Source organism: Vitis vinifera, chromosome 4 (genome assembly GCF_030704535.1).
Source record: "Vitis vinifera cultivar Pinot Noir 40024 chromosome 4, ASM3070453v1".
Taxonomy (NCBI): Eukaryota; Viridiplantae; Streptophyta; class Magnoliopsida; order Vitales; family Vitaceae; genus Vitis; species Vitis vinifera.
Window position 1 is genome coordinate 1,111,693 of NC_081808.1, and position 14,840 is coordinate 1,126,532.

Consider the following 14,840-nt stretch of genomic DNA (forward strand, 5'->3'; position numbering starts at 1 on the left):
ATTACGAATTTCCTTAAGAAAGCAAAGTTTTGACATAAGTAGAATGCCAAATTAAATATTCCAGCCCCACCCATAAGTTTAGCATCCTATATTTTGTTTTATTTTGTGACTAGTTTTCGTTGATAAACTGACATTGGCGAGGTGACTTGGACCCACCAAAATTTTGATGTTCATAAAAAAATCCAAACATAATTATCATCTAAAAGGAAAAAAATTATTATACGAAGCGAATCAAAAATGAAAAATCATGGCCTAAGGAAAAAAAAATTCTTGGTTCTCTCTCACTAGTTTGATAGAAGAATTATGGAGTTGACTCCTACAACATGTAAGAAATCATTTTGACGTAATAATTACAAACAACAGACCAAAAAATTGGAGTGGACAACTGCAAAAATAAAAAAGGAGAATTGCTTCTGTAGGTTGCTTCATTCATCCGCAGGTTTTTCAGTTAGGGAAGTGAGGTCATTCTCCTCCTCCTCATCTACTTTGCCATTTAGAGCCTGCTCCGTTTCAGGCATGACTCCATTCTCTTCGTTGGGCAGGTTGCCGTTTTCCGTTACTGTTACACTGTTCTCCTCTGTGGTGGTCACTGATTTGGGGAGTTCTCTTGAGGCGGAAACTGCTAATAGGTTGCCAATTCCGTCGTACAAGTTCTTTGCGTCCATGATGAGAGCAGCTCCGCCTGGGTAGCAGCGGCCAAAGCAAGTGGCACAGTGTGGATAAGCAACCTACGGGGACAGAATTCAGAAAAGAGGGTTTGGGCAAAGTTGAAGAGGGAGCTCAAGTTAGAAGGAATGTTCACCTCGATGAATGCTCGGCAAAGTGAGAGGAAAAGAAGTGATTCGTTTTCTCTGAGCATCCGAGACGCGTTGTACCTCAATAAGGAATTGGAAACAGCCCGCAATCCGTTGATCAATTCTTGCGCAAGCACGTGTTTTAAGCTTATTGGAGCACAGGGCCGTAGCTCATTCATCGCTGCAGATACACCTAGAACATTTGCAGAGAGTGGTAGATAAATCGATGAGTTCTAGGAGGAGAACGTATGAAGAAAACTAATTTGCTTGCCAGTTCTAAGATGAACTTCAGTAGAAATAGAACTTACCATTAACAAACACTGCAAGAGGTGGATGCTCCATTAAATAAGATGGGGGGGTCACATCCTCCCGAGTTTCTTCACCTACGCCACCAGAAGGGAAGCCAACAGCTGGCAATGGTACCCAACGATGTGAATCTAATACTAACTGGAGTAAAACAAGAAATCAAGTTACCAACCGGAGGATAAAAATTTACAGGTTGCTGACTTTTAGGCTATGTTTGGTTTCCGGAAAATTTGAGAGAGAATGCAAAAAAAAATAAAATGAAATAAAAAATGAAGGAAAAGTAAAAGAAAATAAAAAATAAATTTAAAGTCAATAAATTAATTTTATTTGCTATTTCAAACTCATTTTACTTATTTTAACTCATCGATATAAAAATTAAATAATTTGAAAATACATATGATTTTAACTAGTTTTAATTATATTTGATTTTTTTTTATATTTTCCATGAAACAACCAAGTATAAAAAAATTATTTTCTTTAACATTTTTTCTTTCCTTAGTGCTTTTTGGGAACAAAACATAACCTTAAGGAAAGTTACCAGCTCAACACATGTTTCTCTCACAACATAAAATTTCTGACCAGTATCAAGAATGGACTCAAACCTAAGACCATTCTGCCTACATACCTGAAAATTCTCTATAGCTGTATTCATATTCTTTGAGAATAAATTGAGAACTGCCCTGTAAAGCGGCCAAATTGAATTGTTAAAATAGGAAAGGTGCTTGTCGATCAATAGTATCAGTAAAAAATTTAAAGATATACTAACTCTTCAAAAAGAGATGGGAGCAATCCCCGAAAATCCAGTCCAACCCAACCAAGTCCCATTGCACAATACTGTCCATAATGCACACAAGTAAAAAAGCTGTCAAATTCTGGATCCAGCAGAAGGGTATTACTCCTCTAAATAAATTCACATTGCATTCTAACTGGTAGGCCTAGAAATGCACCAACTATAAATGCTCTTTTCAGTAAAAAAATAATTAGATGTAAATGAGAATTGCAGAGTAATTTCTCACCATGTGAGTATTCAAAACACAGCTGCTAAGAACCTTCTACAATCTCCCCCCACCCCCCGCCCCCTCCACCCCAAAAAATAAATAAAAAATAAAAAAAAGGTAAATAAATAAATAAACACAATTTACAAAATCCATGTTCCTGAGGATTACCAATGCTGCCTGTTTCACTGAAATGCAATTTGCTTGTATACTCCTACACGTGATTCAGGAATAGGTTATAGTCCCAATTGTGCTCATGTTTAAGCAAGTTAAAGTTAGGAATGTTAATAGGACATGTTAATCATGCTCTCTAGGTTTAAGCTTAATTCATCATGTGTAAAAAGAAGATTCAACTTTCATAATTAAAAAGAAAGGTGAACCAAACCAGGAAATTCCTGCATAAACCATAAATTATTATTATTTGGAAAAAAAAAATATGATGCAATGCAGACACATATATTCCCATCAAAAGCTCCAAGCAAAATGGAGAATACATGCATGCATGAAAGCTAAAACATAATGTTCTCACCATGCACTGGTCCAGGATATTTGACAAAGACCCGCCTTCAGTTATCTTGGGGAGCATGGCTTTCAGAGTTCTAAGGTGAGATGTTATCTGATGCATAGCCCAACTAAAAAGAAGTCCACCATCATAGTTTTCTTCACTTCCTGATGTATCATCAGCAAATATGGCTCGGTATTGGTTAACAACATCAAAGAGATGCATCCTCTGACAGTTTACCATCCCTTTTAAGTAATCATAAGCATTTTTTTGGTCCAAATCATCAAGAATTCCAGTGAGCCATGCTTCTCGGCATCTCAAAAACTATATCACATAAAAGATCTTGGTCAAATACAAGCACATAAAAGAATCTATCAGAAACATGAGCATATTCATGAACAAAGAGAATTCAGAAAATACCTGTAAACGCATTTCAAACTCACTAAATACTCCTATTCGACGTAAATATCCAATAATGCGGAGACAATCTGGTAACTGCAACACATATATATCCAGGAAAATATTCAAAATTTCCAATGCACATCCTAGATTATCCATTATTGTGTCACATGCTTAATGTAGCAGACAATATACCAGAATATTTGATCGAAGTTTCTGGAGAAGCTGATGAAGAAGAGATTGGGTTGTTTGCCTAACTTCTGCAGCCAGTGCTTGAATGACTGGCAATCTTTAAGCGAAAAAACAGGGCAATAGTGAGTTACATTTCTCAAGGTTGACAGCTAAAACAAATATTAGTTGGCAAGTAGCATACAAGAAATAAAAGCTCACTTTGGGTGCATTGTTGAAAGTTTGCAAACAAAAGCCTCTAAATCAAGAGCCTCATCATAATTGCCGTTCCGTACACATCTGCATGAAAGAGGGGAATTAAAGAGGTGTTCTACATTTTTTCTTAGGTAGGAACTGATGAAGCATTCTTAAGGTCATCATATAAAATCAACAGTGACAAACGACATTACGAATGAAAAAATGGAGGAAATAAAGACTATCCGAAAAGTAATACACAAGCCATTAGGAAATGGCATTTCAAATCAATGAATCCAGGATCCCTTGTCTCAGTAAAAATAAAAGTAAAAAATAAAAAATAAAATTTTATAATTGATTAATTGAAAATGTTTGAAGTCAAACAAACTTACTCTGAGAATGATAAGAATAAGGTGTACAGATTCTAAAACTTGCAGACCAGATATTTGCATATCATGATATAAAACTATCAGAAAGAGGGCTCCATGAATGAATTCTTATCATATGGTTTTACAATTCAAAATTACTTTCCATAGGAGCCATGAAAACTCAAGATTTACGGCATCTTTCTACCTTCGGCAATAAAAAGATAGGTCACATAAAAAATCAAGAGGATCTACCAAAAGCGCACAACATAAGTGATTGAACTGCCTAAAAATAGTAAATAAAGGCAAAAGGATTAGTTGCAACTTTATCAGAGCCAATCTTCCAAATTAAAAACATCATCCAAGCACTTGACAACCAAAAACAGTTTTTGATGCAAAATCATACTTATGTCCAATTTCAAAATAACAAAGATGGAACATAAATCTGCCTTCTCTTGTACCTCTTGAAAGATAGAAAAATTTACTCCCCACTCCTAGCGTATCAACAACTATGTCGAAACCACTAAAATTGGGGGCATTCTAATAGTAGGACTGAGCATACACCCTATATAAATTGAATGAGTCAGAATAATAAATAATTACAAACAGAATTCTAGGATGCTTTCCTTATTTGAGGCTTTCATAATCTTAACTTTATATTTTCTTATTTCATTCCCAACAAGGAATGCATGAAGCGTATTGATAAACAAAAAGGCTTTATATGCTTAGCAAATATCATAGGCCATTTAAGACCTCTAGCATGTTTTCCCTTCTTTTAATTTAACATGTGATCTTTACAACTTTTTCAAACACATACGTGTCCATGAGCTGAGGAATTTCAAGCAAGTCAAGCAAAGTACTATGATTGGCTAGCAATGTTTGGTTCATCTTTCTCTCCTCCAAAATCTGTTCTGCAGACTCAATGAACTCAGTGCAACCAGATGTCAGCTTTGGTATTTCATTTATCTGCAGAGGAAAGAAAAAAATCACCATTATATCTGATCTACTTAAATTCTTCCATGCTTATATAGATAGTATTGGAAAGGTAGACATGATCAAATTCAGTATACAGTTTTATAGTTGACAGCAAAATTCCCAATGGTAAAAATAAAATAAAAAATGCACCAACAACAACAACAATAACAACATTAAAACAATCAATACATCAGTATATTGGCATCACAAAATTCCATATCAAGGGCTTTACAATGCAGTTGTTCCCCACCATTCAAGAGCATACTAAACTAGCCATTCAGGTGCTGTAATCTTTATATTATCAGGCTTGAAACTGTGCTTTATCAGCTAAAGAAACTTTACCCTATGTCCTACTCTCTTTTAATGGATTTCATTAATTATGTGTTTCTCTTTATTCCTAAAATCAGTAATCTCCCTCAACAGACACATGTTACCAATCAAATTCAAAGTAACAATCCTACATCATCAGGCAACCAAATATGGATCAAAATTTAAACATAAATAAATAAAATCCAACTGATATGGAAATTTACCAGAGACTCTAGGTGTTTATCCACAGAAGATACTTCCTCTCGAATTGCTAGTAAAGCATCAGCGGCAGAAATGAATGCACGGTAATTATTAACTGCCACCTCTTGCATTTGCCGACGAATTCGTTCAGCATCAACTCTAAGAAGCTCTGGTTCCTGCAAAAGAAAAATAGCAATAAGAAAAAGAAGTTCAACTATATTTCAACCACAGAAATGTAGGAAATTCACTAATGCCCAATTTGGTTGGTAAAAAGTCCCAGGAAGAATAGATAGCGTAGAACATTAATACAACCATTTTTACCTTATTCCAACTTGCTACAAGATTCCAAGTTTTCTTTCTTTTTACTGAAATTTCTTGGGCAGCAGACAAGAAGGTAAATGCACAAGTATGAAGAGAAGAAATAAAGAAGAACCTGGGACAGGCAACTTCGTGTGAAGAGAAGTACAACACAACAGCAAGAAAATGAAATAGAAGTTCAACTATGTATCTCAGTTCTGAATTCTGTAAGAAAACTTGAAATCCTAAAACTGCCATTTCAAGTTTCAACCAAACATGTCACAGGACTCAAAGTTTTTGTTTATTTTCCTACAGGTGTCTCAGAGCAGATCCTAACCTGCCTCAACAGAAATCAACTCCATCACCTTAATGTTGATTTGGTCGCTGAGAAATCATAAACGAACATAAGAAAAACTTGGTACCTTACAACAGCAAACTCAACCACAGGAAGTCCTAGAATTCCAAGATTTTTATTTCTTTCCTAAAATTTCTCAGAAACTAAGGTAATTGAATAGGAAAATTTTACCTAATCTTATGTTCATGGCAAGATCCTAGGAAACAACTCCTCACTAATTTACAACACAGCCAATTCACTGCAAAATGCTATTATACTATTCTAAGTTTTTAATTTCTTTCCTTCGGATCTCTCAGAAAGTAATTGATATTGAATAAATGACCTTGGCTAATATAATTCCCCGTTTGATAACTAGCAATAGATACAGATTAAATGAATTGAATTTTCTAGGTAGCTACAAATAGCGAGAAATAAAAAAACTCAATCCTGTAGCAACACAAAATTCAACAGCACAATGTCATCATTTCCTTTCCTTTAATTCTCAAATTCGCTAAGTTAAGACTCTAATTTTCATAATTCGCCCCGCAAAAAATCTCAGAAACCGAGGGAGCACGAAAAATGAGGAGAAGAAGATGTGGAGGTACCTTGTGGAGGCGATCGAGTGTGAAGGAGAGGAGTTCGGAGACGTAGGGTTGTTGAGAGACGGAGGCGAGAGGGAGGAGAGTAGCCATTGGAGAGGAGTCTTCAGCAGCATCGGAGTCCATTTCCGGAAGTGAATGGGATCGGAGGTTGGATTAGGGTTCTTAGATCTGTGCAGAGATGCAGATCCAGAAGACCAACCCGCACCACTGTGTTCGTCGTGTCCAGTTCGTGGTTCTGAAATCAGGTGTCGTTTTGGTGAAATTAAACGACGTCGTTTTGAAGAGCTAGAAACGGAGAAACTGCAATGACGTCCTACTTACGAAGGACACGGACCGAAAACGACGTCGTTCTTAGTCCAACATTGAACATTCAAGCTAGAAGCGGAGAATTTTGAAATAAAAAATGACGTCAAAAACCAATATTCATCTTTGAAACTGAGTAACTGCGCCGACATCGTTTCAAAACGACGTGCTTTTAAATTGTACAACAAAATTTCAAAAAAAGTACCGTAATTATTTAGAACTTAAACATATTTTAAAATTATTTTATAGTTATATTAAAAAATTAAAATAAATTTAAGATAATATATAAAAAATAATAATATATTGATTTAAAAATTTTCTTTTCTTTTCTTTTACATTTCTTTTTTATTTTCTTTCTTCCACATTTTCTCCTAATTTTTTTTCAAAAACCATACGTTGAAACCATTGAACCGACGGAGACATCCAAGGAAAAAAAATCAACCATCCCAAATTCAAATGCAAGTACTGTTGGCCTTTCTTGAGATAGCAATGTCCTCAGCTTAGGCCTCAAGTCAAGTACAGAATCCCACAACATGGGTGTGATTTCTGTATCTAATGAAACACCCCATTTTCCCATCATTTCTTTCTTGTCTTTTGGAGACAAATAGTCCGGCTTTTACATACTATGCCTTTGAACAGTTTGATTTGACAATCATAATGTTCACTTTATGTTTTCAATAAGAAAATTCTTCATCCCCCAATCAGTTTACAACAATGGTGACACCGAGTCAAATAGACATCATAGAAACCATTTTGAAACGATTTCTTCTCATTAGTTGAGAATAGATCGTTACAAATTGTATTAAAATCAATCTATGATCCTAGCCTTGAAGTTTGTTTAATCTCACAAATGATGTTGGTTTGTTCAGTCCTACAATCCTATATGACACAATGAAAACAGATATTGGAGTTATAAAAAATCGAATCATCGGGATAATGGTCTACCTCAAAACTTGAGAATACATATATTCATCTCATCTCAAAATAAGAACCATGAAAAGAAACTATTTTTAAACTTGCAAGTTGACTTGATTGATCGACCTATGCAAACTAACACAACTACTCTTATCCTCATGTGCTCAAAAGTCAATAAGTATAACCACAAGGCAATGACTTCTATAAAGCCCTCACCATAAAGCAATAGTGGGGAGATAGCTCTAGTGATCATTAGAAAGGGATGCAAAAAAATTCTTATAAAAGTCCTTCCTTGTAGAAAATTTCTTTATATTTGGGAAGATGTAATGAAATTCCAGTTATCCTAAAAGATTTTGTGCATCTTCAAATATGATTATGATATCCCACATCTAATACAAGAAAAACTTCATAATTTTATATATGTAATATGTATGACCTCTTCTTCACTATGGGCCTTGGGCGGGCACCTGCCGAGGTGCTACAACCCCTTTGCCTATTGGATGCTACAAACTCTCTGTTACCTTGTTCCCATGAAACCCTTAGCGACTTTAGCATTCTGGTAAGGGCATGAGTGCTAACAAACCATAGACAATATCTATATGATTACAAACAAATTATTGCACATTTGAGTAGGCTTTTCTTAAAAATGAATCAAAAAAAGTGGGTGCTTGCTCTTTCAGTTGCAGAGTGATCTCCAAGAACACTTCATTGAATACTCTAATTAATTGCCATTGAAGCTGAGGCCATGGTTGGCAAGCTGCCAAGATCTTTCAGCCATGGATCAAACAACAACCAAGAAAAAAAAAAGAGAAATGTGTTTCATATTATTTAGAGAGTAAAAGGCAAGAAACAAAACCAGAAATTGTATGAACAAAATGAAAAAGTACAAAGGCTTTTCCCCCTATTTCTACCGGCCTCTGGAAATACACCTTGTAGCCTTTTCACCTTCAAGCTTTATAGTCCAGCATTTACAGCTCACTACTTCTCACCAGCAAAAGAACATGACATGAAAGGAGAATGCCATAAAGAGGAAGAAAGCAGAGAAAGAGAGGGAGAATGAATTGGAGGCATAAAAGTAGTAGTAGGGGTAGCCATAACCAGGCTGCCCCTTTGCAGGCGGTGCTGGCCCTGAAGGGATGCCTATGTAGTTGAAAGGAGGGGGTGGAGCATCCCATGAGAAGTAAAATGAAGGTGGAGGAGGGGGAGATGGAGGTGGAGGTGATGGTGACGATGGCGGTGGCGGTGAGTGGCTGTGGTAAGCTGGGGCAGGGGAGTGATGGGATGGGGGTGAATGTGGTGGTTTGTACTCTGATGGTGGAGGTGGAGGTGAGCAAATGACAGGACATGTAGCACAGTCACTGATACATAGCATGCCTGTGGGTGGCACTCCAGTTTGATCCTCAGATACTACTCTAGCAGACATGATCATTGCCATGATCCCAACCCTCAAGAGCCAAGCAGACCATTGTCTTCTCAGGGATGCTACACCCTTGCCATGATCCATCTGAGCTGCAGGGGCATAAGTTTGAGGAAAAAACCAAGTTGATGTATTCTGGGCTTGAGGGCTTGACTCAGAAACCAGTCATTCTTATCTGCATTGTGACTTCATAGTGACTGATCATCAGCCAAGGCAATGGCCCCAATAGATGCCTTTACCCTTCCTTTAAAAAGAGTGATCTAGATGCTTCTTTTTCTGAAGTGTGATGTTTGCTGTAAAGGAGGACAGTTACTTTCACCCCTTTCTTTCTTTAATCTCTGAAGCTTGAAGGGTCATCTACCATGCCCAAAGACTACTGATTTTGACACTCAAAGCACCAATTCAAAGCCATCAGAAGGGCCATTTATCATTCTGTAATTCTGGGCTTAAATCAGTTGTCTTCAAATTTTATATACTAAGATCCTTTGCTTTGTTTGAATAGGAGAAGATTCAAGGTACAATTTGCTTTCGGTGGTAATAGGTACATGTGTGGATGGGCATAGCCCACAAGATCCAACCATGAAGTCATGGGGAGTTGGTGAGATCCTCTATTGATTTTGGGACAATGGGTGACACCAAGATCTGTTATTTAATTCGAAAACAGTGCTTATTAGTGTCATAGGCCTCTAATTTTTGTATTATTGTTAATCATGGGGGACAATGAGGCCGGGTTTACGCGTTAAATTGACTATGCTAATACCCTTTTTATCGCGTTGGAGAATGGTGTGTTTATGACTGAATTCTTTTGGTTTCCATGGGGAGGGGCCCATGGGGAGGGGGGGAATCCTAGGGTGAGGGACTCTGCAGGCAATACCATTCCTTTTTCTTGTGCCTTTCTCCAAACATAATCCACCTTTATAGGCATCAATCCTGTCTTCACAGTATCACATGAGTACTTTATGCTTTCTTCTTGATTAATTTATGCTTTTCTTCTCTGGGTGGGCTTGTGAATGACCTCTCTGAATCCAGTTAAGAATCCCCTGTCCTTCTGTGGGTTCCATAGGGTTCTTTCTTGCATTAATCATCCCAATAATCCAATCCCATATCATGGTTTTACACTCAGCTTGTGCTTCACCGTTGGGTAGCAAATTTTTTTCATTCATAGTTCGTACTGTGAGAGATTTGATTTCAATAGCCTGCCTCTGAGTACTCCTTTTCTGGCCTCTCTCTGTGTGTATGGTGGAGTTTGATGGGGATTGAGGGTGGGCCAAGGCCATTTTCTTGGTCCATCTCCATCTTTGACATTGTAACCAAAATCATGCTGAAACACAATTATGAGAAGACCGTAAATGTTGATTTTGGTGGCCTGTGTTCATACAGTGAACCATGCAGCTCATTCATATCAATTGGACAGTTATTATGGCAGTTGGTTCTTCATCATTTTGAGAAATGAATAATCTTAATCAACAGAAACCCTAGGCTTTTATGCTGTATAACAGCGATAACAATGAAATTTTTTTCCAATATTAGTTCCAGGATCCACTTTTGTTGAGAACTGAATTGAAGATGGAGATGTACATTTCTCTATAACATCAGGATCCATTTCCTTTTTCTATGGTTAATTTTGGTCCCCCCAGTACTCCATTGGTAGGTCTTGAACTTCAACCACAGCGATCTTCATTTGGGATTAGGCCAATCGATCAGTTCCCAGATCAGATTTGCCCTCTCTTAGTCCTAGTTATCCACCATCAAAACAATAAGAACAAACGACTTTGAAATGCATCAGATGATCTAATGTTGATAAAGAGTATACTAATACAAACCTGGCTTGCAGTACTTGAGAGCCTTGGATGTGAACCGGATCTGTGAGTATACGACGCATAGCCATTAAACATGTTACTACTGTTATCTGGTCCAGAACTGTCCATGCCAAAGCCACTCAACCGGTTAAGCTCTGGCAATACAACAGAACCAAGATCAGGCCTGTCCTTTTTCCTCAGCTCAGAACATTTTAGTGCTAGGTTGGCAAAAGCCAGCGCCTCTTCAACCGGCCAGTCAGGAACTGTCTGATCAAGCATATCCGCGAATGTCCCTTTCTCAATGGCCCTTCTAACATGGTGAGTAAGGCCCATTGGGGGCTTGGCAGTGATAATTTGGAGAAGCATTATGCCCATAGAGTATACATCAGATTTAGTCCCTAGCATACCTGTTTGTTGATACTCTGGATCAATGTAACAAAATGTCCCTGCAGCTGAAGTCATGTGGTATTGTGTCACACTATCAGCCACAGAAGGAGGAACTAACCTGGCTAGGCCAACATCGCTGATTTTGCTCACATAGTTTCGATCTAGGAGGATGTTGGCTGGCTTTAGGTCTCTGTGCACAAAAGGCTCTGGCTTTGCCTGGTGGAGGAATAGAAGTGCAGTGGCAATCTCTGCTGCTATTTTGAATCTCATTCTCCATGGAATTGATGGGGTGTCACCTCTTCTCAAAAGCCGATCTTCCAAGCTGCCATTGCTCATGTATTCATATACCAGGCATCCATACTCAGGACAGGCACCTAGGAGAAGAACCATGTTTGGATGTCTCATGCAGCTTAGAACCTCAATCTGTAAAGGAAAAGATAACGTTAGAATGGTCAACCAAACATGGAACTAGGAAGAGGGTACTAAGCATTAGTACCTCCTGTTGGAATTGCCTCATCCCTTGTGCAGCATCAGGTCTCAAAACTTTGATGGCAACAGGGGTATGATCAAGTTTGCCTCTATAAACTGGGCCATATCCACCTTCCCCAATTTTCATGGCCTGAGAGAATTTCTCAGTGGCTACTTCAATCTCTTCTATGGCGTATTTCCTATAGCGGACATCATTATGAGCCAAAGCAGTCAATGCCCGTGCCTTCTCTTCCGCCTCCCTTGAAGCCTTCAACTCTGCATACCTTCTTCTTTGTGCTTCCTTCTCAGCTAGTTTCTGTGCTACCTCAGCTGCTTCTATGGCAGCTTTGCACCTTGCCTTCTCCATCTCTGCCATGGCAAGTGCTGCCTCCTCAGAAAGCCTGGCTTCCTTAAATCTCCTAGCCTCCTCCATCCTCCATTGATGAAGCTCTTTAGCCTGAATTTCCAAATAGTACTGATGAGTATTCAGTACCACACATTTGTCTTTATGTCACCATAGAAAGCCATAGAGATGGCTTGATTGATACCTTCTGTTTAGCTGTTATTGCTTCTTTGCAAGCTGTGCTGTACATGTCCATGGTTTGCTTCAGTTCAAGCTTTAATCTTTTCATCTCAGCAGCTAATTCTTTCTGTAAATGAATCAACACATGATCAAATCAGATAACTTCACTGAATTTCCTCACTTCTCATAAAATTTTCACTTACTGCAGATGTTGGGGTGAGGGAGTCTCTGCCTGAGTCTGACGTAATGGAGAAATCCATGTCCTGGCTACTCAAATCAACTGATGCAAACCTAATTGGGGTCGAGAAATCAAGATCATCCGAAACAGAATCCCGACTAGTTGAAGGCCTTTGCAAATCAATATTATCAATGGAGAGATTGGTTGGGGCACTCCTGGCTCTTGGCACCCTCATGTTGTTGTTGGTCCTTTCAAAGGTAACCCTCTCTGATCCTACATTTCTCCACCCCTTCAAAGATTGAATTCTGTGGCATCATGTCATGTGGTCAGCATAAAAAAGGATTCATACCGAGCTTTACCGAAAAAAGGGATTCGATCATACCTGGCTACATCTTCAAGCTCTGGGTTATCAGGTAGAGCTTGAGGGGGAAGTCCTCTAGGAGATGGCAGCTTTGGTGGGACTGCAGTGTTAACCACTGGCCTTTGCGCCGACCGGACCGAGACCACCTTCCCTTTTGAAATGACATATACAGAACAGAAGTCTGGTGCAGATTTCGTTATGCTGGTTGACACATCATAGTTCCTAAACTTCCTGTGACAGCCACAGGATAGAAGATGAATCAGGCTAGTTTCCAAGGCATATGTGTTTGGTAACATGTGATTACAGGTACAACCCGGATGGGTTGGCCTGACCCAATCTGAACCCGGTCAGACTTTATGACATGTAGAGGCAATCATTTTCAATATTTGGGTTAAATTTGGATTAGGTTTTTTCAACTTGACCTTAATTTGGATTTGGTTCCAGTCAAGGTTCAAATAATTCAAGTTTAATCAATATCCTATTTAATGTTTTTATAATATTTATATTATATATTATCTTATTATTAATTATATCTATATAATAAAATTTATTTTCTTTTTGGATTTAAAAAAAATTATATTATTTCATTTTATTTTTCAATTTTTCTAAAAATATATAAACTTATTTTTATTTTTATTTTTATTTTTTTACTATTTTAAAATTTATCATATTTATTATTTAAATTTTTAAATAAATAACTATATAGATAGATTTTGAATTATGTATGGGAATCAACCTAATCAACCCAAGTCTAAACTGACAAGCCTGAACTCAACTTGACCTTCAAGAAATAAGGTTGAACTAGGTTTGGGTTAAGAGTCAAGTTAGGTTGAATATGATGTGATCAGTTTTTAAATTTAGGTTGAGTTTACCATCAACTCACCCAAATTGCACCTCATACTCGTGGTGAATGATAGAATAAGAGAGATTATCACCTTGTAAGGGCATTCTTGGTTGACGCTCCCACAACGATATTCTTGATGCGGTTCCTGGTGATGTAGTCTATAATGGCTCGAGACACATCAACATCATCAAGAACAATCTCTTTCAGTTGAATCTGCAAAAAAAACCCCAGCATTCATTATTGATCAAGTAAGGCCTGAAATGAGCTTGGTTTCTTTCTTTTTTTTCTTTTATATATGTATATAATATTGAATCCCTAATTTTGATGATCAACTTATACATGGTAAGATAATCTAAGCCTCGTATGGGAGAATGATATCAAAATAATCTTCTAAGAAAGATTATGATCATATGAGAGGAGATCCCATTTGATACAAATCTTTAGCAAACTACATTTTATGAAACATTTAGATGATGTCACAATAGTGGTCATTATGGTGATTTTATATGTCAAACCTCTCCATGAATCTTGATTTATAATTTGTTTAAGTATCGCTCATGATTAACTTGACTATATGAAATGATTATCATACCCTAGGGTTTGAAGTGACGATCTCAATCTATATTTTTAAAGGCAAATTACATACCGCTTTGCGAGCACAATACCCTCGATATGCAATGAAAAGTTGTTGTGCATCAGTTTCAGACTCACCCCCACCCTCACCAGCATTGTAACCCTCTACAAAAATCCCAATTCGAAAAACAAAAATTTGAATTAATTAATCGAAGTTGTACCAATATATTAAGATTGAACAATAACAAATGGAGATTTGAATCGAAGTTGTACCAACATATTAAGATTGAACATTAACAAATGGAGATTTGACTCAGAGAGAGGGTACCTACGATGTTGCAAGTATTTATGTCTAACATGAATCAGAATAATTTGTGGATTGTTGATTAAGAGATGATCAATTGTCCATCGAACAGCATAGTGGCTATTCTTGTCTTTATCGATGGCGACAACAGTAGAGTTTATCGGTGCAATGCCATCATCAAAAGCAAAGTGAAGAGCCATGTACACGTCGTAGTTTCAAGCGAACTTTTTAACAATGGCACTGCACTATTGTCCTCCACCACTGTCGCCACCACCACTGAAAGGAGTTGAATTTGAAATTTGAATAATAATGTGAGAATGGTGGAG

General features: G+C 37.5%; 3 protein-coding genes across 3 annotated transcripts; all 3 read right to left on the reverse strand.

Moving 5' to 3' along the window:
• Nucleotides 1-253: 253 nt before the first annotated feature.
• LOC100245590 (conserved oligomeric Golgi complex subunit 8) lies at nt 254-6,701 on the reverse strand. The gene is made up of 12 exons (XM_002279873.5): nt 6,446-6,701; nt 5,233-5,385; nt 4,542-4,690; nt 3,387-3,464; nt 3,192-3,285; nt 3,018-3,092; nt 2,625-2,921; nt 1,867-1,934; nt 1,726-1,780; nt 1,103-1,241; nt 803-987; nt 254-728 (listed from the first exon to the last, which is right to left on the reverse strand). Exons 1-12 carry the CDS (start codon nt 6,563-6,565, stop codon nt 426-428), a joined length of 1,716 nt encoding a protein of 571 aa, XP_002279909.2. The 5' UTR covers nt 6,566-6,701; the 3' UTR covers nt 254-425.
• Nucleotides 6,702-8,460: 1,759 nt separating this feature from the next.
• LOC100254330 (U-box domain-containing protein 52) lies at nt 8,461-14,714 on the reverse strand. The gene is made up of 9 exons (XM_010650061.3): nt 14,543-14,714; nt 14,284-14,375; nt 13,729-13,850; nt 12,815-13,024; nt 12,458-12,737; nt 12,280-12,381; nt 11,760-12,188; nt 10,901-11,686; nt 8,461-10,811 (listed from the first exon to the last, which is right to left on the reverse strand). The coding sequence occupies exons 1-9, from the start codon at nt 14,712-14,714 to the stop codon at nt 10,806-10,808; spliced, it is 2,199 nt and encodes a 732-aa protein (XP_010648363.1). The 3' UTR covers nt 8,461-10,805.
• Nucleotides 8,646-9,164, reverse strand: LOC104878985 (extensin). Its single transcript, XM_010650060.3, has one exon. It carries the CDS (start codon nt 9,162-9,164, stop codon nt 8,646-8,648), a length of 519 nt encoding a protein of 172 aa, XP_010648362.1.
• Nucleotides 14,715-14,840: the final 126 nt, after the last annotated feature.